Genomic DNA, 23,239 nt, shown 5'->3' with positions numbered 1-23,239 from the left:
TCAAAATATACGAGCGCTTCTGCGAGCGCATTTTCGGGAGTTTAGACTGGCACAGCGGCGCTGCTGTTATATTTTCATGTACACCGGGAGATCAGACATTTAACCCACGGTCCAACACACACCAGCCTTCATCCATTAATGTTCTCTCCAGGCTATCTCTCATTAATGTGGCGCGGCACGGGGACTCGCCCGCCCTACGATCCGAGTCTCACTGGGAAATGGGAATAGCCTTGACTGCTTTATTTTAGTGTAACTCGAACGCGCACTGCTCGATATGGGTTAAATACATTAATATACAACCGTATTCCATTCATGGCGATGTGGTATCATAATCTGTCATTCATTGCGAACGCGGAAGAGCGCCTCCGACCAAGTGGAGCTTACTATGTAACCCTGCTCGGGCTGTGTGTGTGTGTGTGTGTGTGTGTGTGTGTGTGTGTGTGTGTGTCTCTGTCCGTCTGTGTGCGTGCACTGCCTCAGCCCTGTGTGCAGCCAAGTAAATGTCCAATATAGACGTACCATACATCAAATGAAAGGTCTTTGAAAACTGAACACACCTGTCAAGGTTGCGTTTAAGCCCGCCCCTTCCCCCGGAAGCCACGCCCCGGAGAAGGCTCCTAAAAACTCCCCATTGAAACCCCATGTTAAATGAAAAGTGCCCGAATCGCTCCGAAACTTTTTCTACCCCCCCTAAGTGGGGGTCTACGAACAAATACTTCGGGCTCGGATTTGGGCTCCGCCCCCCGGAAGTGGGTGAAACAGGCACTTCAAACACTTTATTGAATTGTTCAAAAACATTCAAAATTGTTCTTTAGTGAATTTGTATTGTTCTAAGATGCTCCTTTTAACGCAGATTTTTATTAATTTTTTTATATATTTTTTTATTGGTAACTTTTTTTTAGATTTCTTTTCATTATTATTTAATTTTTTTGGCGTTCGCTTCCCACGTTCGCGCGTCTTACTTGTGTAAGCTACTAGCCTACTTGATTGACAAAGATTGTGTGTGTGTGTGTGTGTGTGTGTGTGTGTGTGTGTGTGTGTGCGCGTGACTTGACAGGCAGCGAGGCGAGCCGGCGAAAGTCTGGCTTTCCATGCTTTATTTGGTCGTTTTCTGGTTCTTCATGTCGTAAAATCAGGGCAGTTCGAGAATATTTAAGGGCGTGTTATTTAAATGACGCTCGGTTTCAGCCGTGACATTTATCAAGGCTCCGACCCAATGTACGCTAGGAATGGCTGTATAGGATTCGTTGATAAATGTGACTTCGACGTTGGTGTACGGCCAAATATATGGAAAAATATAAGCCGGTTTATACGCTCCGTTGATAAATGAGGGCCACTATCTCTATAGTCAAGTGATCAAGACAAATCCGTCCATATTCCATCCTGATTGGCAAATTACGAACATTGCTGGCCCACAATAACATACCTGACCTGGCAGAGACCTGTGCTCCGAGGAGGCACTTTTTCTAGTTTAAATATTTTTTATAATTGTTGGACACATTGTCCTCAGTACTGATGAAGTAATTATAACTTACAACTTTGTTTGCACCCTATGTTTTCAGAGTTTTCCTTTAAACCATTGCTACTACTTTCAAATTATTATCTTTACTTTATATTATTATTATTATTATTATTCATCACTAATATACTGTATAAACCTCATAATCTTTTCACCCGAGATTCATATGTTGGAGAGTTGATCTTAGGCCATATTGCCTTTACATTCTGCAAATATTAATGCTATTTTTGACACCACTGGGTCTCCAGTTATTAAAGTCCTTATTGTTTAATTTCAGACCAGTGTGTGGAATCCAGACTGCAGGTGAAGATGAACTCTCCAGACTCAGCCAGGGACATTTCTATTAAAGAGGAGGAACCTGAAGACCACCAACTCCTCAGTAAGTTTCATGTGCTCTCTCTCTTTCTTTTTTTCTCTTTTTTTTTTGTTCTGTTGTAAGGCTGCCACAATGTCTAATTTTCACTATACGATAATCATAGCTCATAAAATATCTTGACAATGCTAATATCCCAATATGTATAGCCATCATAACAATACCTTATGTATATATATATCTTTAACATTCAAAAGCACATCCTCTTATGTGTGAATCAATGTAAAAAAAAAAGAGAGAAAAAAGGCAGCATATAGCTTTAGAGCTTTGACAGGCTCTTTCTCTGCTTCTTGATTTAAGGTTCAACACCTTGAACTCCAGCATCCCTTTTCTGGGTGGAACAATAGAGGGTTAGCTCACTAAGTATAGAGGGTTTAAGTCATTCTATCAGATGTGAAAAATACTTCTTTGGCCTACTGGCATTGTGTAGACATTTGGCGCTGATCGGTACAGCCCCGAACACAGACAAACACATTCAAAGACTCACAGAACCATTTCTATATTTTAAACTATGACCCAACTTCATGGGTGGAGAAGTTTCTGTTTCATGATGTCAAGCAGGTAAAGGCATGAGCTGTGATTGGTCTACTTTTGAGGGGAAATACATACAGTACATACTGTACGTACAGGTGAACCCTGTTCTATACGGCTTGACCTAGAGCCTAATTTACGCAAATCAAAGCTGACGTGTGAAGTTTTATGGTTTAATATTGTTTCATAATTTAATGATTCAAATTTGATGTAACAACATTCACTTGTTTGGTAAAATAACTAATATTTAAATTTAAATTACATTTCAAATTATTTATTTTGCTAAAACCTAAAACATGATTCTTCTGAATTTCCGTTTTCAGAAACACCTGTAGTTACCTGTATTTAGAAAATGTTTGGTAAATAAAAGCAGCTGATAGCTCAATTTGTACAGGGAACATGGATGATAGAAAAATATATGTACATTTTAGGAATCCAGTATTCACTATCATGTTATTTTTCTGCTCCTAGACATCATGCACATGGTTGTGTGTAAAGAGGAGGTTTCACCTGAACAGGAGAGGAGCCCCAGTCTGCTCCAGGAGGAACCAGAGTCTCCACACATTAAAGAGGAAAAGGAGGAGATACTTCAAAGACCAGAGAAGCCTGATGGGTCAATGTTGACATTACTAGCAGTGAAAAGTGAAGTTGATGATGAAGACATCTCTTCACACTGCTCTGAAGTTGATATTGAGCTTGATTCTGACACTGAAGTCACTGAAGACAGTGATGATTGGGAGGAAACCACCAGTGGAGGTCAGTCAGTGTTCAATCTGGGAACCCAAAGCCAAATGAGAATGAAAAACAGCGCCCTCTGCTGAGTTTGTACTATCTCATGTTGGCTCTGGGCTAAAGACGACGCAGCACCTATGCGCAAAGGAAACCGGGGTTTTAGTCTGCTTTCACGCTCCTTTTCCGGGTGGTGCGACTATGTTTTCATTCCCACTAACAATATTTCTACACGGAACACTAACACCACTTCTCCCAGAGAACATGGATCGTTTTGGTTATAAGCCCACTTGTTTCTATGATGAAAGAGCAAGTTAAAATGTGAATATCTTTCCGTGGTTTTGTCTGCTCCGCGGACGCCATTGTTAAATTAGTTTCGGCTTGTTTCGAGTAGGGAAGGATCAGCGGACATAGATATATATAAAGGCTAGATGGCTCAAGGGGGCGTTGCAAGCGTAGCTCAACCGCGGCCATCTTGCGACGGTCATTCATAACATTATGTCTATGGGGCATATACTTTGAAATAACCATAGCGTGCTCAATTTTCATCCGATTTTCAAACGGTTTGGTGTTTTGTAAACACCAAAGATGTAGTTTTGATACTGCATACTTAATTTTATAAAAAAAAAAAAAAAACATGATTATAATTATAAGTATGCAGTGTCATAACTACATCTTTGGTGTTTACAAAACACCAAACCGTTTGAAAATTGGATGAAAATTGAGCACGCTATGGTTATTTCAAAGTATATGCCCCATAGACATAATGTTATGAATGACCGTCCCAAGATGGCCGCCATGTGGCAACGTTGTACTCCATTGGCCAGCAGTGCGGGTGAGTCATCTAGCCTTTATATATATCTATGTCAGCGGACATGTAAATCCCGCCCACTACATTTGATTGGGTAAAGCGCGGCCTGCTTCCTGATCTGAAGGCACGCCCACGCCCACACAGTGTGTACACGTTATGACGAACCTTCACGACAGATTCCAACGCAGAGCAGAATCTGTTCTTGAGAGATTAGTCAGTGTTAAACACAGGGACAGGAACTACATGTGTGGGAAAACTGGGAGTTGGTATGACGACTAAATTGGGGAATAAAAGATGAAAAAGCTATTAAATCAGAAATCTTAACGAGGAAGCTGCAGTGCTCCTAAACACTCTCACTCTCTCTCTCTCTCTCTCTCTCTCTCTCTCTCAGAAGTGAGGTCCCAGTCTTCGCAGACTCCAATCACCAGCTCTGCAACCAGCCAGAAACAAGGAGATGCTGATCAACCAAGATCTTATAGTCATCAACAATTTACCAAGGCTTTAACTCAACCAGAAGAACTAAAGGCTTACATAGACTTTCCGAACTACAGACGTCAACCAGATGGAGAAAAACCTTTCCACTGTAAACATTGTGGCAAGAGTTTCAGTAAGTCAGGTAACCTGAAGACACACCAGCTTATCCACACTGGAGAAAAACCTTTCCACTGTAAACGTTGTGACAAGAGTTTCAGTCGGTCAGATTACCTGAAGAAGCACCAGCTTAGCCACGCTAAATTCTTGCTCTGGAAAGCACCTTGAGCTGCATTTCACGTCATGAAAGGTGCTATACAAATAAAGTTTATTATTATTATTATTATTATTACTGAAAACATTGTGAACAGAGTTACACTCCTTTCACAATGTTAACAGTGTGACAAGAATTTCAGTCAGTTAAGTGCTCTGAAAAGAGTGCATTCACACCAAGGATGACGTTTTTTTTACGGTCCTCTATAAATTAGCTCAATGATGAAATTAGACGGCTGTATGTTGGCAGGGAGTTGGATAGACAAACAAACATAAAGAGATTCATACTGCTCTTGTCAACAGAGGCCTCCATTAGTACTTGTCTTTCTTACTGTAAATCGCTCTGGATTAAGAGTGTCTGCTAAATGCCTAAATTGTCTTTTGGAGACATTTCCGAGCTCTTTCTTTTTTTCTTAGAAAGAGACCTTGACGTCACACCATTGAAAGTAATAGCTGAAAACCTCCCAAGATGGCACCACCTGTCCATTGAACTCCATTCAATGGTTCCTTAAGCTATTTAAATGACAATGTTAACTATATCAATTGTATAAGGTAGAACTGTTTTTTTAGTTTTAATAATTTTATTGAATGTAATTTTGCTATATTCTATTACATGCCCAATTAACACATTGCGTGCCAATCGCGTAGTTCTACGCGAACCTAAATAATTGCGCAGCGTGCCAGTCGCGTAGTTCTACGCGAAGTAGTCTTTTTTTTTCCTCGCTGAACGCTGTTTAACAGAAACCGCGACTACTGCAAAATGGAATGTCGGCGATTGAAACGGTCTTCTCTGGGCCACTCACACAGCTACCCTGTGTGTCTACAAACAGTTTAACGCGCGATCATAAGGTATTTAGCGAGGTCTGTCGCGACGTGAAAAAAACTAAAAAACAACAATAAATCGCTGGCACTGGTGAATAGGCTACATTATGATATTAAACTCTGGCGTGGAATGTGTTAATGGGGTATTATTTGAATTATTTTAGGCACTAAATATCTAACTGAGGGAAAACTGCTTTGCATGCATTTTTTATTCATTTTGCGAGTGTTTATTACATTTAATGGAATGGCTATGATCATTATTAAGTCGTATTACATTATTAGTTTGTGATAGCAAATTAAAGCCTATGTGAAGCACTATAGCGAATGTGTGTACAGTATGTGCGCGTGCACACATACAGCTCTGATTTGTGTAAATTAGGCTGTAGGTCAAGCCGTATAGAACAGGGTTCACCAATTACAGGTCATGCCTTTACCTGCATTCCAAGCCATCCAGGCTCCTGGTGAATCATGACCATAACATATTTGATTCTGTGTCAAAAAATATTTGAATATTTAATTATATCATATACTATATTAAATAAATACCCCCTTTTTGTGGTTTTCAAATATTTTTTGACAGAGAAACAAATATGTTATGGTCATTATTCACCAGGAGCCTTAAAATAATTAACATAAATATCTATGTGAAAAATGTATGGGCTTTCGATTTGTGGCACCACAAAATGGCCGTCACTGCTATGCCCAATAACCAAACTCAGAACTGTCTGGAAACGGTTCTGTTGAAAACAATTGTCCTGTTTATTATGTAAACCAGCATTTGTGGGGTTAACCATCTGCGGGAATTCAAGAGTAGTGTGTGTTTCAACACGGATGAGACAGGGGGACGGACACGATTCCGGTGTCCGCCTCTCTCTCTCATCCGGGTTGAAAACACATCCACCACCAGCAGAGAAAGTTTGTGTTATATATTATAAGTTTGCAGTGAACAAACCTTGGTGTAACTTGTGTCTAAGATTGTCTTTGTACGACAGTCTGTGTAAAGTTGTGATAAAAGGAGGAGTTCAAAGACTGTTTGTTTTGTGGACTAATGCTAATGCTATGCTAAGATAGAGCTTTGAGCAACCAGGGCTTCACTCAAAGTTCCTCTGGCAACGTGGGATGAGATTGAGAAGACAGTGAGTGAAATACCACGTTAACCTGCTGCTAAACCTGACCCTGTGACGGTTGGAGTACTGAGGGACGTCCAGGAACGTTAACTAAGGAACCACACTTTGATTTTACAATTTAGGCATGTAGCAGATGCTCTCTATCCAGAGCGGCTTACAGTACTAGGCAAGGAAACACGAGGTAATACATGAAATGCATAGCAATAGTTATCTAGGCTACTAGGATCATAGGTAAACTAGGAACCCATCATCAGTCTAAACAGTATAATATCAAATCTATAGATTGAAACTATACACACACACACACATGCTAGGTCTACACATGACCTGGCATATGTCTACCTAACTGATTACATGCTATCTAAATTACATTTATATAGTTTGAAATCTTGCGGGACATGCCCCTGGCTGATGGAGAGGCTTGTTATGTGGGCAATGAGGCTTGCTTCAATTCTCTTTCGTGAAATCTAGTCATGGCTAAACTTAGCCAGGGTGAACTGGCTAAGCTAATCTTCAAGATAATTCAGCTTTCATGAAACCGATTCATCCCTAATCCTGGCTAAATGAAGCCAGGATAGGTGTTAAAGCCAGGCTTTAGCTCTAATTCACCTTTCGTGAAATAGGGCCCTGGTCTACAAGATACACCACAATGTTAAGATACCCATGTACCTGTCAAAGTACTTCAAAAACTTAAATGAAGTCCACAATCACAACACCAGAGGTAGCTCCACTGAACACGTCCAACCCAGATTTGGCACAAACACAGGGTTCAATTCGTTCTCCTGCTATGCCACAAAAATGTGGAATGGCCTACCAAAAGTCATGAAGGAGTGTAAAACCCTACTCTCCTTCAAAAAACTACCCCAAAAAAGTACCTACAGGTGCCTGCAATTCGAAACTGGCCCCATGTAAGAGTCCTAACCTATCCCCCGCCCCCTCGAACTGTTTACTGTACATATGTTTTTGTTTTTCTGATTTTTTAAAACTGTTTATACATGTTCTGCATAGTAGTGTATACCTGTCTGTCATTTAATGTCACTATATATTGAGTACAAAGGACCCCAATGGGAACAAGCCAATGGCTTTCTTGGGTTTTTTAATTCCTATTAGCTGACCTTGTATTGAACTGTACTTTCATGTGCTTTTTTCTGCAAACTTCTAATAAAGTATTCAATCAATCAATCAATCAATTTCTCTACAACGTTTGCAGCTTCTCTTACATGCTTGTGTGCAGCTTCCACTATGGCCCCTATCACTCTTGAAAGGACGTTTTTTTGTTTCAGCTTGCATTCTTGATTGTTGTTGATGTTCTGTTTTCAATTGTGTCTGCATGTGCTTGTATCAGAGCCGCCCCTCCATATATTTTATTCAGTTTTTCCATCTCTTTGGAATAACGATAATGGTAATTATAAAGATCCTACAAGATCCTTAGATTCTACAAGAACCTGAGAGACAAAGAGACCTCAAGAAGGTCCAACAGGAACATATTTGTTAATATGTCAAATGGAACTGTACTGGACTCCAGTACCAAGCAACGCCCAATGAAGGACCAGGCCTTCTGCCCGGCAGCACCGTGCCTGTCGAACAGCCTTCCAAACCATTTAAGAGCAGCGCAGACCCTGGACTCTTTTAAAAACAGGCCTAAGACCTTTTTATTTAGGCAGGCCTTTTCATGTGACATTGTTGTGTAGCTACCACAATTTTTTTACCCTGCTTTTAACCTTCTATGATTGAGTGTATGTTTTATCTATGAAGCACTCTACTCTGAGATTCCCTGTGAATAAAAAGTGCAATTAAAATAAAATATATGATATATTAGTATTATTGACTCCTAGAGAATTTTACCATGAAACTTAAAATGATATGTAAAAAATATATAAAGAATGTAGTTAAATCCTGAACCTTGATTATGTCAATCGTTGATTGTGTTATTCCTCCTTTGCTGTTATCTTCCTTCTCTCTGTGGTGCAGATTGAACTTTGCTTTATCAGGTCACATAATCACTTCACAGCACTTATAATGAATGGCCTCTCTTCATGTATACAATACAGATAGATCAGACTCCCCCTATTGAAGGAATTGCAGACTGAAATATATAAAATGACAGGGAGACACCAGAGTCGTGTCAGTGAGCTGGTCCTTGTTGATGAAACTTCATAGCCTGTCTTTATACTTCCTCTGTCTCTCAAGACCTCCATCAGGATTTCAACATTGAAGCAGGTGAGATACTGAGACCTCTTGTTTTTTAGTGACATGTAGATGGGAAAGTGTGACCTAACCTTTGACACTTCCTATGAAGCCCATGTCTATAATGCCTTAAACAGTAAAAAATAATGATATCTACAGTGTGTGTGTGTGTATATATATATATATATATATATATATATATATATATATATATATATATATATATGTGTGTGTATGTATGTGTGTATGTGTATGTGTATGTATGCAATACATTATAATCTGCTTATAACATTGCATGAGGACTCAATGCTTTCTAGCAATAAACATTATACAAAAATATCATGTAGACTTAATAATACTTTATAATTACTGGTCACTTACAGACTTGTTTCTTTTGGACACGATGATAGTGTATTATAATTGTCATAGCTGTAATCCATTACAATAATTTCACAGTGCATTATATTCATTGTTATAATGCCTTTTAGTGTGATTATATGTCACTATAATGGTCATTAGGTGTTTTAAGTTAAGTAAAGAAACATAAAATATAATATTATGCACCAAAGGTTTCTGCCTGCAGCTTCAGGAATTACTTCACTTAAAGCACTTTATAATTATGTAATTAGTAACTAAAACATTTCAAATAATTATAGTGGCGTAAAGGTACAATATTTGCCTCCATGAGCTAATGAATATTGCCGTTTTATGAAAATTATTCTTCTGCCCCTAATTACATAAATGCAGTGTCATATGTGTGTAGTGGGTGATGACATGCTTAAGAGTCATGTAATTTGTACATGCCCCTGACACAACATTGGAAGATCTAAAGTAAACTAAAGGAGAAGAAAGGGAGTGGATAATCATTAAGATTTAATTTTAAAACATTGGACTTTGTTTCACTGCTGTCTTTGTTGACATTCAGGAGTGTGTTAACATGATGACTGAGTGATAAGTCACTTGACTAGTCTACTAACACACATTTCCACAGTTGTTCAAAACATTGCATTACAGAGTTGCCTCAGAAGTTGGCAGACAACCTTTCGTGTGGTCACAGTATACTTTCCTACTGATAAGAGAGTAGTTTTTGATTTATAGACCAGCACTTTCCAACTGATAAGATAGCTCTATTCAACCAGAGAGAGAGAGAGAGAGGGACACCGTTTAACTCTACTGCTAACAGAAAACTGGATGTGATACACACATAGAAGTTGCTAGTATTTACGTACATTGTGAGAAGAAGCAGCTGGGATTTTTTGTTTTGTTTCTTGAAAAGGTCAGAAACTCAGAATGAAGGCTGAAGTCTGTGTTGATATTCTGTCTGTATGCTGCTTTGTCTCAAGGCATGGACATCATGGAGCTCAGAGACATGGTGGTGGAGATGAGGGTGGAGTTAAGAAACACTAACGCTGAACTCCAGCTCCAGAAAGACAAAACGGCTGATTTGGAGAGAGATAATGCAGGTAAAGTAGGGGAGACCAGGGACAAAATTAATAGGGGACAAAAGTAACATACTCAATAATTCTAATTATAAATAAGCTAGAGGGGGGAGACTTCTTGTGCACATGCTCAGTAGGGTCCTCTCTCTGCCTATGGAAGGATATAATGATCATTTCATCTCAGCAGAAGTTTTCAACAAAAAAATGATTTTGAGGTGTAAACGTACATTTTTGAGTGTACGGTATTTTCCTTCTGCTGTCTAAAGATAATATGTCAGCTAATTTAAACTTAGATGAATTGTATCTCTATGTTATTGGTCACAAATTAACGTCAGCAGCCTATGCTAGTATAGGTGTTTCGGGTGCACGGCGCTGCTCCAACGCCCCACGGGTCCGAAAGCCGGAATTCGGGCTAAAAAAGGCTGGAAAAAGAGCAGATCCACAAGCCTGTAAAAGGCTGTTGTCTTGGTGCGCAATACCGCCGGCGCCGTCCCCGTCCCCGGTCCCTGGTCCCCACCGGGGGTCCATGGACCACCTCCTACCCAGGGACGGTGGCTCCCGGGGCGGGTAGAGCGGGCGAGTGTGCACCCGGCACTGTGCCGTGAGGCACTGGGCTCCCTGGCCCTTGCCCTGTGTGAAGGGGAGAGCCAGGGAGAAGGGCCGACTGGTGCCATCTTGTAGGTAGGGACCATGCCCAGGAAGAGGCCTCTTCCTGGGGCAGCGATGGGTGCGGCGAGGCCCAAAATCCTGTATCTCAAAAAAAAAAACGAAAATGTTTCTAAGTCCAGGCTCCCTTGAGGAGGTGGGCCCCTGCCTTCCTGCCTCAAGGAATTTTCTTGCAGGTGCCTGGAAGGCCGACCTGTGCCATCGGATAGTTATGCCCAGGACAGAGACACCTTCCTGGGGCAGCGATGGGCCACGGACCGACCAAAATCCTGGTTCTCAAAAAAAAATTGAAAATGTTTCTAAGTGTCTGCATGGGCTCCAGAGGTCCCCGGGGACCCCCTGGAGGACCCCTAGCCGAAAATCTCAACTTTTTTCGGCTTGTCGATCTGCTCTTTTTCGGGCCAAAACGGCCGGTACCGACCGGGCCGTGGGTCGCCCGGGGCCTGCGGAGGGCTCGTTGGATCCGGGCCGGGGGTGCGCACGCGTCGGTGCCCCCCCCCCCGGGTCCCTGGGTGGCTGCCCGGGCAAACTGCGGCCGAAAAACCCGGGAAAAACTGTGTTTGCAGGCCCCGTGAGGTCTGGGGCTCTGGCCTCTCCCCTGCGTGAAATGTCGCGTGGGGGGAAAGTGGCCACTGGTGCCAGCGGGTAGCTATGGACCATGCCCGGAACCGGGGCATGGTCCTGGGGCAGTGTCGGCGCAGCGAGAGGCCCCAAATCCTGGAGGATTCGGAAAAAGCCAGGATTTCTTCAGAGTCCAGAGCTCCCAAGAAGCTCTGGGCTCAAGGCCTCTCCCCTGCGTGAAATGTCGCGTGGGGGAAAAGTGGCCACTGGTGCCAGCGGGTAGCTATGGACCATGCCCGGAACCGGGGCATGGTCCTGGGGCAGTGTCGGCGCCGCGAGGGGTCCCTTGTCCTGGATCTCCGCGTCTTACCTCCCTGTCACCTGCCCGTAGCCCAGGAGGCGTCTGGCTCGTGCCTGCCTCCCTCCTTTGAAAAAGTCTCCCGGGCGAGACGCCGACTCGCTCCAGACCGTACCTATGGAGCTTGGCCGTCGCGATGCCCAGCGCGAGGCTCCGTCTCGGGTGGCGGCACGGGCCCCCTCCTCCTGGATCTCCGCGTCGTACCTCCCTGTCCCCTCCCCGTGGCCCAGGAGGCATCTGGCTCGTCCCTGCCTCCCTCCTGTGAAAAAGTCTCCCGGGCGAGGCGCCGACTTGTTCCAGAACGTACCTATGGAGCTTGGCCGTCGCGAAGTGGCTCTGTCTCGGGTGGCCCGAGCGGGGCGCCCGGTGGTGGTGGCCGTGGGTCCCTCTCCCCCCTCCCCGCGAGGGGGGAGAGAACCATGAAATCGGAGGCCTCTTGCCAGCGGGCTTATGGGAAGAGAGAGGCCTCCGGTCGGGCACGGCCGGGCGGACGGGCGCCCTGGAGGTCCTCGTGGAGCCCACAAGGATCTGGGCTCTGCCATGGCCCCCTCCTTTGAAATTCTCTCCCAGGAGTCTCGGCAACTTTTCCCATCCCGGTTATATTGACCAGCATGCGGAGGCTGGGGACGGACGGCAGGCCTGCCCGAATGCAGGGCCCGCCGTCGGCCACGGTGGCCACTCTAGTCTTGCACTGTGTTCCACGGGAACCACGCCGCCCGCAAGGGCCGTGGAACCCGCTCCGTTTTCTGACCGATAGGCACTCGTAGCCCGCCTCTTGCAAGGGCCCCGCCGGCACCTCGTGTGCTTCGGCGGACACTGCTTGCAGCCTGCGGGCCCGACCAGGCGCGGAGGGACCACGTGCGGAGAGGCCTCGGTGGCCTGTCCTCCGCACTCCTCCGCGGCCGACCCTTTCTAGCGAGACCGAGACGCACCGTCTACCCTAGTTGCCTTGCCACGGACCGCCCGAGGGCCCCCGCGGTCGGAGGAGATCCGTACGCCGCGGGGGCGCAAAGGCGCGCTCCGGAGACTCCGTTTCTCAAACCCTGCTTGCGTCGCGTACTCCGGAGACCGACCAAACAGCTGCGTAACGGGCCACGGGCGCCGATCCCCCATAACATGCTATCGTCTGGCTAGGGGGCAAAGGAGGAAGTGGCGACCGACGCAGTGCCCGCCTCCGGGAGACACCGCCGCCCTCCTCACGGGGGGCCTCCGCGGACCGGCAACCCCCCGGCGCGCGCCTCAGCTGGGCGCGCTGTCGCGGCGGAACAGGAGGCCTAGCTGGTTGATCCTGCCAGTAGCATATGCTTGTCTTAAAGGGCGCTGCAGACTTGTGTGAGTTGGGCGTGCAGGCACTGCCAATTGCCAAAATGCCAGGACAGTACCTTACATGGGTGTAGACCACATAGGTGGCGCACGCAGGAGTTGAGTAAACCAGAGTTCCCGATAGTAGACCCGCAAGGCAAGTTACCTTGATGGGGTTGGCGGCGGGGGAACTTGACATGAACCTGCGAGCAGCTACGTATCTATGCTGGTCGTGCCCTGCGGCCCGGTTGTCCCGTAACTCAGCAGTGGTTGCGCCTGAGTTAATCGAACGAGATTCCCACTGTCTTGCAACGGACAGCCCGAGGGCCCCCGCGGTCGGCCTCGCCTCGAGCACCATCACGGGGCTCGGCGAGGAGATCCGTATGCCGCGGGGGGCGCGAAGGCGCGCTCCGGAGACTCCGTTTTTCGAACGAGATTCCCACTGACCCAGCGAAACCATAGCCAAGAGAAATTTAATCGGCTCAGGCCATAGAGGGAAGAAAACAATCCTCAGCGAGGAAACAAGACCCTAATAATGGGCATGATAACCTTTGCGGCAGCGCTTGTACCACCAGGTACCTGCGGTCCGTAGGCCGCGGGACCCCCCGACTTATCGCCCGTCGAGGGGTGCTTAACTCTTTCAATGCCATGCTTATTTATGGAATTTTGGTTCTGAGTGCCACAGCAAAATTCATTGTAAAAAAAAAAGTGCTTAGGAGCCGAGATACAGCCTTTTTCAGTAAAAAGTTAAACAAGAAGTGAATGGAGCAGCAAATCTTCAAATCATCATATCTTGGGTTCTGAACATGTTTTTCCAAAAAAAAAAGACTTTGACGTCTTGTGGCACTGAATGAGTGGATCCGCGGGACCGGCCGGTGGGCCGGGTCCGAGGTGCTAAGTCCATAATAGTCCCATGGGCGCACCTCTCCGTTTGTACCACCAGGTCCCTGCGGTGCTTTGGCCGCGGCCTGTCACTCAACTTAACGCCCGCCGAGGGGTGCTTAAGAGTGGGTCCACGGGACCGCCTGGAGAGCCGGGTGTCCCCCGGAGGCGTGGGTCCCCCGGACTGGAGCGAGTGCCCAGCTTCGAGGCTCCCTGGGCCGGGTCGAGGCCTCCCCGGGGGTCCCCGGGGGTCCCTGGCCGGGGAGGCCTGAGCCGACCGGCCGAGTGGCCAGGGTGGAGCCTCTGGAGCCAGGGACCCTCCGGCTGTCGGAATCGCGGGGCGTCGGAGCCGCGGGGCGTCGGAGTAGCGGTGTGCACCCCGGTGTTTCTAGCTAGAATATGGGATTTTATCATGGTTGCCCCATCGGGGGCAATTGTAACAAAGTGACCGGGGTCAATTGTAACAATGTGTTTTCAATGCAAGCAGATTTTTTGTCTGGGATTACATACTTTTATGTTAGTAAATAAAAATACATTTAAATAAAAAATAGACAAAATTGAAAAATAAAAATACAAAATTAATTTAATTATGTATATAAAACATTTGTAAGTAAAAATGTTAAATAATAAAAAAGACATATTACTTAGTGATGTGCTTTTATTTGAGATAAAGCATGTTAATATGACTTATTTTTACAGTGTTACAATTGCCCCCAACCACTGTTACTGTCAGGGTGCGAGTTCAGAGGACCCAAATGCAGTATGACACAAGGCAGGAATCAAAGTTCTGGAGGTTTATTAACCAAACTGAGACAACCCATAAATTGGGGAAGGCAAAACAAGTACTCAAAATACAGAATGGCTTGTAGCCAAAACACAGTACATAACACACTAACATTCAATGACGACCTGACAAGGAACTGAACAAACAGGGGAATATATATAGACACAGGGTTAACTGGACACAGGTGAACACAAGACAAATCAGCACAGGGATTGGCTGGGGCACAACAGGACACAGGTGGAGAACATAACTAATACAAACTGGTGAGACACGACAGGAAGCGATAACAAGGCAGACAGGAAGCAATACTACAAAATAAGAGTAGACATCATCATGGCAAAAGGCAACAGAGTAAGAACAAATCTAATATACAAATAGAACAAGCACAAAGCAGAACATACAATATGCAGAACATAGAACATGCAGTATGCACTTTAGGCCTAACCGGCCTAAAGTGTCCACGACCCTATAAGGGCATTCAAGGTCTAAATAATAAAGTCGGCCTAACCGGCCTAAAGTGTCCATGACCATATAAGGGCATTCAAGGTCTAAATAATAGAGTCAAAGTCCACGGCCCGAGGAGCGGACCGTGACAGTTACAACTGCTCCCGTCACGGGGGCAATTGTAACACTGTGACTCATTGCATTCAAATTAATATTTTAGTCTTGTCCTTATTAGTGAAAGCTTAAAAATGGTATTATTAATTAGGGCACATACATATGTTTCATATAGCAAAAGATGACTAGGATATTTCAAGTAGTCTGTGAATTATGAAGGCAAATACAAAAAGTGTTACTTTTGTCCCGGTCTCCCCTAAATATGGATCATGCTTAGCTCTGGTCCATAGCGTTCATGCAGGATGATTGCAGGTGAATTTGATATGAGTTTGATATGAATGGGGGGGGGGGGGGTAGCATTAGCCCATTGCCGATCTATATAAGTTGCTAGTATTAACATACGTTGTGAGAAGGAGCAGCTGGGCTCTTTTGATTATTTTTTTTGAAAATGTCAGAAACTCAGAATGAAGGCTGAAGTCTGTGTTGATATTCTGTCTGTCTGCAGCTCTGTCTCAAGGCAAGGACATCATGTGGTCCGAACTGAAGGAGCTCAGTGACAAAATGGCTGGAGTGGAGAGAGATAATGCAGGTAAAGAAAATATGGATCATGCTTAGCTCTGGTCCATAGCATTATTTCTCCTTAACGCTATATGACGTATATTTTCCCTCATGTGAACGGGAGTACGATGTCTATACTTAAAGGAGAATTTTGGACTAAGGTTTTCTTACCTTTTCAATGATGTTATGATATCTTAGGATGAATGGTACAGTAGAAAAAAGAGATCTAACGTTCATAGTGACAGAACACTATGCAACCAAAAAGTGTTCTGTCACTATGAACGTCAGATCTAAAAAAAATATATATATATATATATATATATATATATTCAAATATGTGATATAACGCAAGGCCTATCCGCGCACGTTTTAAGCTGTGGCGGACCCGGGATGGAGTTATGAAATTTTTCTACTGTACCATTCATCCTAAGATATCATAACATCATCGAAAAGGTAAGAAAACCTTAGTCCCAAATTCTCCTTTAAGTAAAAAATAAACAACTTACAGAAACAAATGTGGTTTTAAGGTGTTGAAAGCCTACCCTCCACGGTGGGAAGACTCTCAGACCCCCACCTTTTATGTAAAATCCACTTTTTGGCCAGAGAATAAAATATTCCAATGGACAGAGAAATGTTTTAGTTACTCCAATACCACAAACACATCTGGTCAATAGCATTTTCATATTGAGCGAACGTGTATTGATTAGTTTTTAATTGAAGTGTAGACATCACATCGTTTGCCCATTCAAATGAGGAAAATACACCCTACAGTCACATAGCATTAAGGAGAACTCCTGATGCTACGGACCAGAGCTAGATCATACTATGCTCATTACCTCAACCAAAGTCAAATGAATTCAGTGACCTCATTTTTCACCATTGTCAATCCCTGCTGGTTTCAGTCCTAAATTAAAGTGATCTTATCCCTACTGGTTTCAGTCCTAACTTACAAACTGGCAGCCATGGAGAAGACTGTGGAGAGGACTGTGATGCCACTAACTGCCAAACTGGCAGCCATGGAGAAGACGGTGGAGGATATGATGCCACTAACATCCAAACTGGCAGCCATGGAGAAGACGATGGAGGATATGATGACACTATCTTCCAAACTGTCAGACATGGAGAAGATGATTGCAGGTGAATTCATAGAAGAGCTTGTACTGAAACCATGATGATGTATTGTTGATGTTTAACCACTTAAACCCCAGCATTCATATTCTGGAGGTGACAAAAATAGCCGATCTACAAGCTCACAACGCGATGCATTGTGAGCTTGTAAATGTTTTTGAGATTTGGCGTAGACAGAAAAAAGCTGTCCAAGTACAGAGACAACTCAGGTCCTGTTGACTTAAGTGTACCCCACATACCCGCAACAGGGCGCTCTCCTTCAGTGGTGTTTCTAACATTCTGCAATACCAAGCGCCCCCTTGTGGATCAAATCAAATACCGTCAGATCATAAACATTACAACCATCTTCTCCTTAAATTTTTTTTTTTTTAAACAGCTGTTTTACATTTCAACAAATATGTTTCTTTCCTTCCAACTGACACTCAGTTCAACACTTTTTTTTACAGCTGTTGTGAACACACATATAAAGAACATAGCATGCGTTGTTTTGGAACCTTTCACATTAATCAAAATCCGCCAGGTATGATGGGGGCCCTCTGTTGACCCTGACTGGGTATCTACGGACAGGTGACTGTGACTGAGGTGTGTTAGGGGCAAAGGGCTCTGGGGCTAGGGGCTCTGGGTTTTGCATTGCTGACCAGTCCATAGCAACTTCTCCGCCATCCACAGTCTTTGACCCACCCTGGGAGTGGTAATCGTTGACCACCAGTAAAGGTTTGAAGTGGGATGAGTTTCGGGATGACATGGTTATTATTTTTAGCTGTCACCATGGAACCTTTGATAGCGATGACCTTGTAAGGTCGGGGATTGTAAGCAGAGCATAGTTTCCCCTCCTTCTTTTGACGACACAGGACCACGTCTCCCACTTTCAGAGCCAATGGAGCAGCATGACGCACCCTGTCAGCATAGACTTTCATTTTGTCCTTTGCCACTGCATCTGCTTGACGTAGCTTTGCATCCGTGTGAGAGTGGAAGGGAAGAGGGGCCTCAGGTAGCTTGATTCTCAGGGGCCTACCAAACAGCACATCGGCAGGAGCCATGCCAGTCGAACAGTGAGGCGTGGCAGGGTAGTTGCGGAGGAATGTATACAGAGTTTGTTTCCAAGGACGGCCCTCAACATGAGCAGCACGTATAGTCTTTTCAAGGGTACGCATGAAGCGTTCGGCTTCTGCATTGGCCTGAGGCCACAGTGGCGTTATTTTCCTATGTTTGAAACCCAAATACGCTGCAAAATCTGCAAATTCAGAACCCTGGAAAGGAGGGCCATTATCTGTTTTAACCTGAAACGGAATTCCCAGTGTAGAGAATATTTTATCAAGTTTAGGAATTGTGGCCCTGGCTGACGTGGACTGTAGAATCTCTACTTCTGGATACCTGGAGTATTCATCAATTACCACTAAAAGATAATCACCAGAGGGGAATGGACCACAGAAATCAACACCAACCTTTTCCCAGGGTGATGACGGCAGCTCAGACATGCGGAGAGGTTCTTGTGTGTGATTAGGCACAACAGCCTGACAGGGGAGACAGCCAGCTATCATGGTTTCTACTTGTCTGTCAATACCAGGGAACCTGATCAACTTCTTGGTTTTGACCACGCCTTGATGGCCTTCATGTGCAAGTGATATTGCCTTGACTTGCAAAGAATGGGGGACAACAATCCTTGTGCCCCGTAGCACTGTGTCATCTGTAGCAGTTACAGTCAGTTCATCCTTGGGAACAGCATTTGTAGTAACGAAGTGTATATATTCTTCTGCTTGCTGTTCATCTCCTGAAGCGTCCAGCGAGATGTGTGACACCTGTGCAATGTGTCGTGACATATAATCTGCTGGATTGTCTTTACCAGCTTTGTAGCGTACTGTGTAATTGTAGGGCTGCAGACGTAAACTCCAGCGCTCTATACGAGCAGGTGGCTTGGATTTGGGGTTGTTGAAAATCCACTCCAGTGGTTTATGATCAGTAACTAGGGTAAAGGGTGCCCCATACAGGTATATGTGAAAATGTTCACAGCCCCACACAATAGCAAGAGCTTCGCGTTCTGTTTGTGAATATTTTTGTTCAATGGGGGACAGTGCTCTACTTGCATAGCTTAGCACTCTGGCCGGTTCAGTTGGGCCATTTCTCTGGGCCAGTACAGCTCCAAGGCCCACTGGACTTGCATCAACTACCAGTTCAGTTAGTTTATGTGGGTCAAAACAGGTCATCACAGCATCAGTTGTCAAGCTTTGTTTCATCTCATCAAGAGACTTCTGGTGATCTTCTGTCCAACTCCAACGAGCATTCTTTTTTGTAAGTTCTCTCAGCGGTTGAGTTATTGTGGCAAAATCTTTAATGAAACGGGCACTGTAATTGGCCATGCCAATCAAACTGCGAACTTCACTGGCATTGTTTGGGTCAGGAGCGTTGTGGAGCGCCTGAACCTTCTTAGGATCTGGAGAGAATCCTCCATCTGAGAATGTGTAGCCAAAAAAATCCAGAGTTGTTTGTGCACTTGGCCTTGTTGAGAGTCAGGTTCTTCTCCTTCAGTCGCTCAAATGTTGCTCTCAGAGCTTGATCATGAGCAGCCTTCGTTCTGCCAAACACCAAGATATCATCACTTAGGTTGATAACGCCTGGGATGCCGTCCAGGGTTTGTTGAATGGCATTTTGGAACACCTCTGCAGCTGAGGAGACCCCAAAACTCAGTCTCTTATAACGTTGCAGTCCTACATGAGTGGAGAATGTTGTGATGTACCGTGAGGATGGCTCTAATTCTAGCTGATGATACCCACAATTTAAATCCAACTTTGAGAAAAACCTGGCTCCATTGAGTGATTGTATCACATCATCCACAGTAGGTGTGAGATGTCTTTCTCTTTCAATGGCCCGGTTTGGTAATCTCATGTCCACACAAATACGCACTGCTTCTGGGTCTTTTGGCTTTGGAACTGAAACAATCGGAGAGACCCAAGGAGTGGGACCATCCACCCTTTCAATGATACCAAGGTCCACAGGTCCACAGGTCTTCCTAATAACAGTTGCTCAGACAATGTCATCTCTGGTTTCTGTAGTGCTTGACGTCGTAGTTTATTGCATGTGCATGTTTGAATGATCATGGTTTTGATCTCCCTTTCAACATCATGAAAATCACAAATTGCTGCCAGTTGCCGCAGCCTTGTGTGATAAGAGTCAAGTGATTCTCCTGCTAGTTGTTTAGCTTATCTGAATTTGTAGGTCTCGTAGGTAATGTTGATTTTGGGGGAAAAGTACTCACTCAGTTTGTCTTTAGCACGTTTGTAGTCTTTTGCTTCCCCAGTGTCTGTGAGTGTATCAAAGATGTCCTGTACACCTTCCCCAGCATAGTGCAAAAGCATAGCACGTTTCCTTGTATCATCCTTTACATCCAGAGCAATGATGAAGTTTTCAAATCGCTGTATCCACTTCTTCCATCGGACAGAAGAGTTCTGATCATCATTAATATCAAAAGCAGGGAATGATGGTAATGCAGCAGCCATGGTCTTTTTTTTCCTTTTTTTTAAACTTTGTTGTTGTTGTTATTATTTTAAATCCTCGTCGCCAGTATAAAGTTCTTGAATGAAACCCCAAAACAATTCTTTAACTCCAGAGGTTTTTATTCACTCCTTCACTCAGTAACGTCCAAGTAGTAATGAGAATCATTTCCTAACAAACAACATCACATGACCAACGGGGCGCTCTCCTTCAGTGGTGTTTCTAACATTCTGCAATACCAAGCGCCCCCTTGTGGATCAAATCAAATACTGTCAGATCATAAACATTACAATATCCATGCCCCTTTGCAACCCTGAGCTCCAAACGTATGTCATACTTGATTTGTCCCTGATCGTTGAAACAATTCTCACATTGTTTACATCTTGACCTGTGGTGGGGCTTTAAAGACCCTGTAAACAGGAAGTACTCTGACCCAGTATGAGGAGGCCTATAAGCAGTATTATGTATTCATTTTGTGTCAGACCACAGAATAATATAAACCACCCAGCAAAATAGTAGTTAAGTATTTGTAAAAAAATGGTTTCAAAGTCGTGAAAATTAAGCTGTAGTTTTTCTGCTAATGACTGCGGGGAGTGTCCACTGAAGGCAGTGAAATAATTATTTTATCCAAAAGATGGTGATGCACTCAGCATCAGAAGACTGGTGTACCTTGGCAGAAGACTGGTGTAGTGAAAAATGCAATTAATTATCGCTGAAACTCACCTTAGCATGTCATCAGGTGAGGTGTTTAGCCCCGCCCAGAAAATGATATCCACACTGTGTGTGAGCACTATGGACATGATATCCACACTGTGTGTGAGCACTATGGACATGATATCCACACTGTGTGTGAGTGCTATGGACATGATATCCAAAGCACTCCTCAGCTCAAAAGGAGTTCTCTGTGGACACAGCCCTTTAGGCTACACATTTTCACTTGCATATACGATATCTCAAAATTACTATTGTTATTAATTTATACAATTAAATGTCACTGTCTTTTCATTCTGTACTTACAGAGAAGCCAAATGTTGCTTTCTGTGCAAGTTTGTATGAGCCAGAAAGAGGTGTCAATCGCCTCGGACCCTTCGGCACCGAAACTCAGCTGATCTACAAAGGAGTGATCACTAACATCACTAACAACGGCCAGGGCTACAGCCCAGTTACAGGTATGAGGGGGGGGGGGGGTCTCTCTCATCCAGTGTTAACTTTGACAGTCAATTTTGATTTAGTGTTAGCCTTTTGAATAAAATTCCATTTAGTTTTAGTCATATTTTAGTCATCTGAAATGTTTGTTTTTTTTTCTTTTTCTTTTACAATGTTTTATTGATTTTATAATGTAAAAGTGCATGGACAAAACAGACAACCAAACAGGCTAACTAAATAACAAAGAAAAAGAAAGGGGGGGGGGGTCTAGTTTTACTTGACTAAATATCAAAACGATTTAGTCGACTAAATCTACAGTTGATTTAGTCGACAAAAATGTATTTGATGGCATCGTAATACTTTATATTATTTTATATGTATTTATTTATATAGACCCATTTGTGGATTGTGAGTAAATACCCTTTATTTATAGTTTTCCTACATTTTGTTTTAATTATTATTATTTCAATATATATGTTTTTAAAAATCCCTCAAAATGTTTCATAAATAACAATAAAGTAAATATTTATCAAAGAATTTAATGAATAAATCACAAAATCTAAGGAATTCCATGAATCAGGGGGGGAAAAATGAAAATAAGTAGTGAAAATAGCAGATCTACAAGCTCTATTAGTTGTGAGCTTGTAGATCTGCTATTTTCACTAGTTATAAAATGTCTCTTTTGGGTCTCGAACTAAAAGGTTTGTGAACCGCTGCTCTATAGTGTCACTGTATAAACAAGTGTTCCTCTTCTGACGCAGGTTATTTCACAGCACCAGTCAAGGGAGTCTACTACTTCAGATTCACTGCGCACCACGGTGTCAGAGGAGAAAAGATGGGAGTAAAGCTCTACCACGATGACCAGAGGATCCTGTACAATGTAGAGCTAGCTGATGGCAATACCTACATATCAAACGCACTGATTCTACAGCTGGAGAAGGGGAGTGTCATCTCCATGCGTCTCCCTGAAGGCTATAGACTTTATGATAATTCAGACAAACATAACACTTTCAGTGGTTTTCTGCTCTTCCCCATAAAGGAATAGCAGCCTTTATGTCTGCTTCGAAATGAATGGCTCAAATAATGATCTGACTGCTGAAGGCCTGGTTAGAGTTAAGTAAAAGACACACAGACACACACTGTACTGGTATACTACATTTAAAACATCACTTAGTCATTAATAATGTCATTAATAATTCTTATATATTTTAACATATTATTATTATTATATTATATTATATTATATTTGAAACACAAAGTATATATATACATATATATATATATTTATATATATATATATATATATATATATATATATATATATATATATATATATATATATATATATATATATATATATATATATATGTGTGTGTGTGTCTACTACATACATTTCTATATATCGTCTCTGTCGGGAGGAAACCTCAGATGTCCAAAACTATTTTCGGGATTCAAAGTATCAAAAGTAGCAGATCTACAAGCTCAAACCTTTTGATGCTGTTGTGTGATCAAATAGGGCGTTAAT

General features: G+C 43.6%; 1 protein-coding gene across 2 annotated transcripts in view; it reads left to right on the top strand.

Annotated features, from left to right (window-relative positions):
- Nucleotides 1–7,722, top strand: part of LOC308096878 (uncharacterized protein) — a 36,513-nt gene extending 28,791 nt beyond the window's left edge. For both annotated transcript variants that reach the window (XM_080444377.1, XM_080444378.1), the window contains 3 exons: nucleotides 1,797–1,898; nucleotides 2,895–3,179; nucleotides 4,355–7,722. In XM_080444377.1, the coding sequence (XP_080300503.1) occupies nucleotides 1,797–1,898; nucleotides 2,895–3,179; nucleotides 4,355–4,722 (755 nt within the window). In that variant the 3' untranslated portion in view covers nucleotides 4,723–7,722. The remainder of the gene's footprint in view (nucleotides 1–1,796; nucleotides 1,899–2,894; nucleotides 3,180–4,354) is intronic.
- Nucleotides 7,723–23,239: the final 15,517 nt, after the last annotated feature.

Source organism: Gymnoscopelus braueri, assembly GCF_963280865.1.
Source record: "Gymnoscopelus braueri genome assembly, chromosome: 12".
Classification (NCBI taxonomy): Eukaryota; Metazoa; Chordata; class Actinopteri; order Myctophiformes; family Myctophidae; genus Gymnoscopelus; species Gymnoscopelus braueri.
The sequence above is the reverse complement of the archived record's forward strand: the minus strand, read 5'-3'. Positions and strand labels throughout refer to the sequence as shown.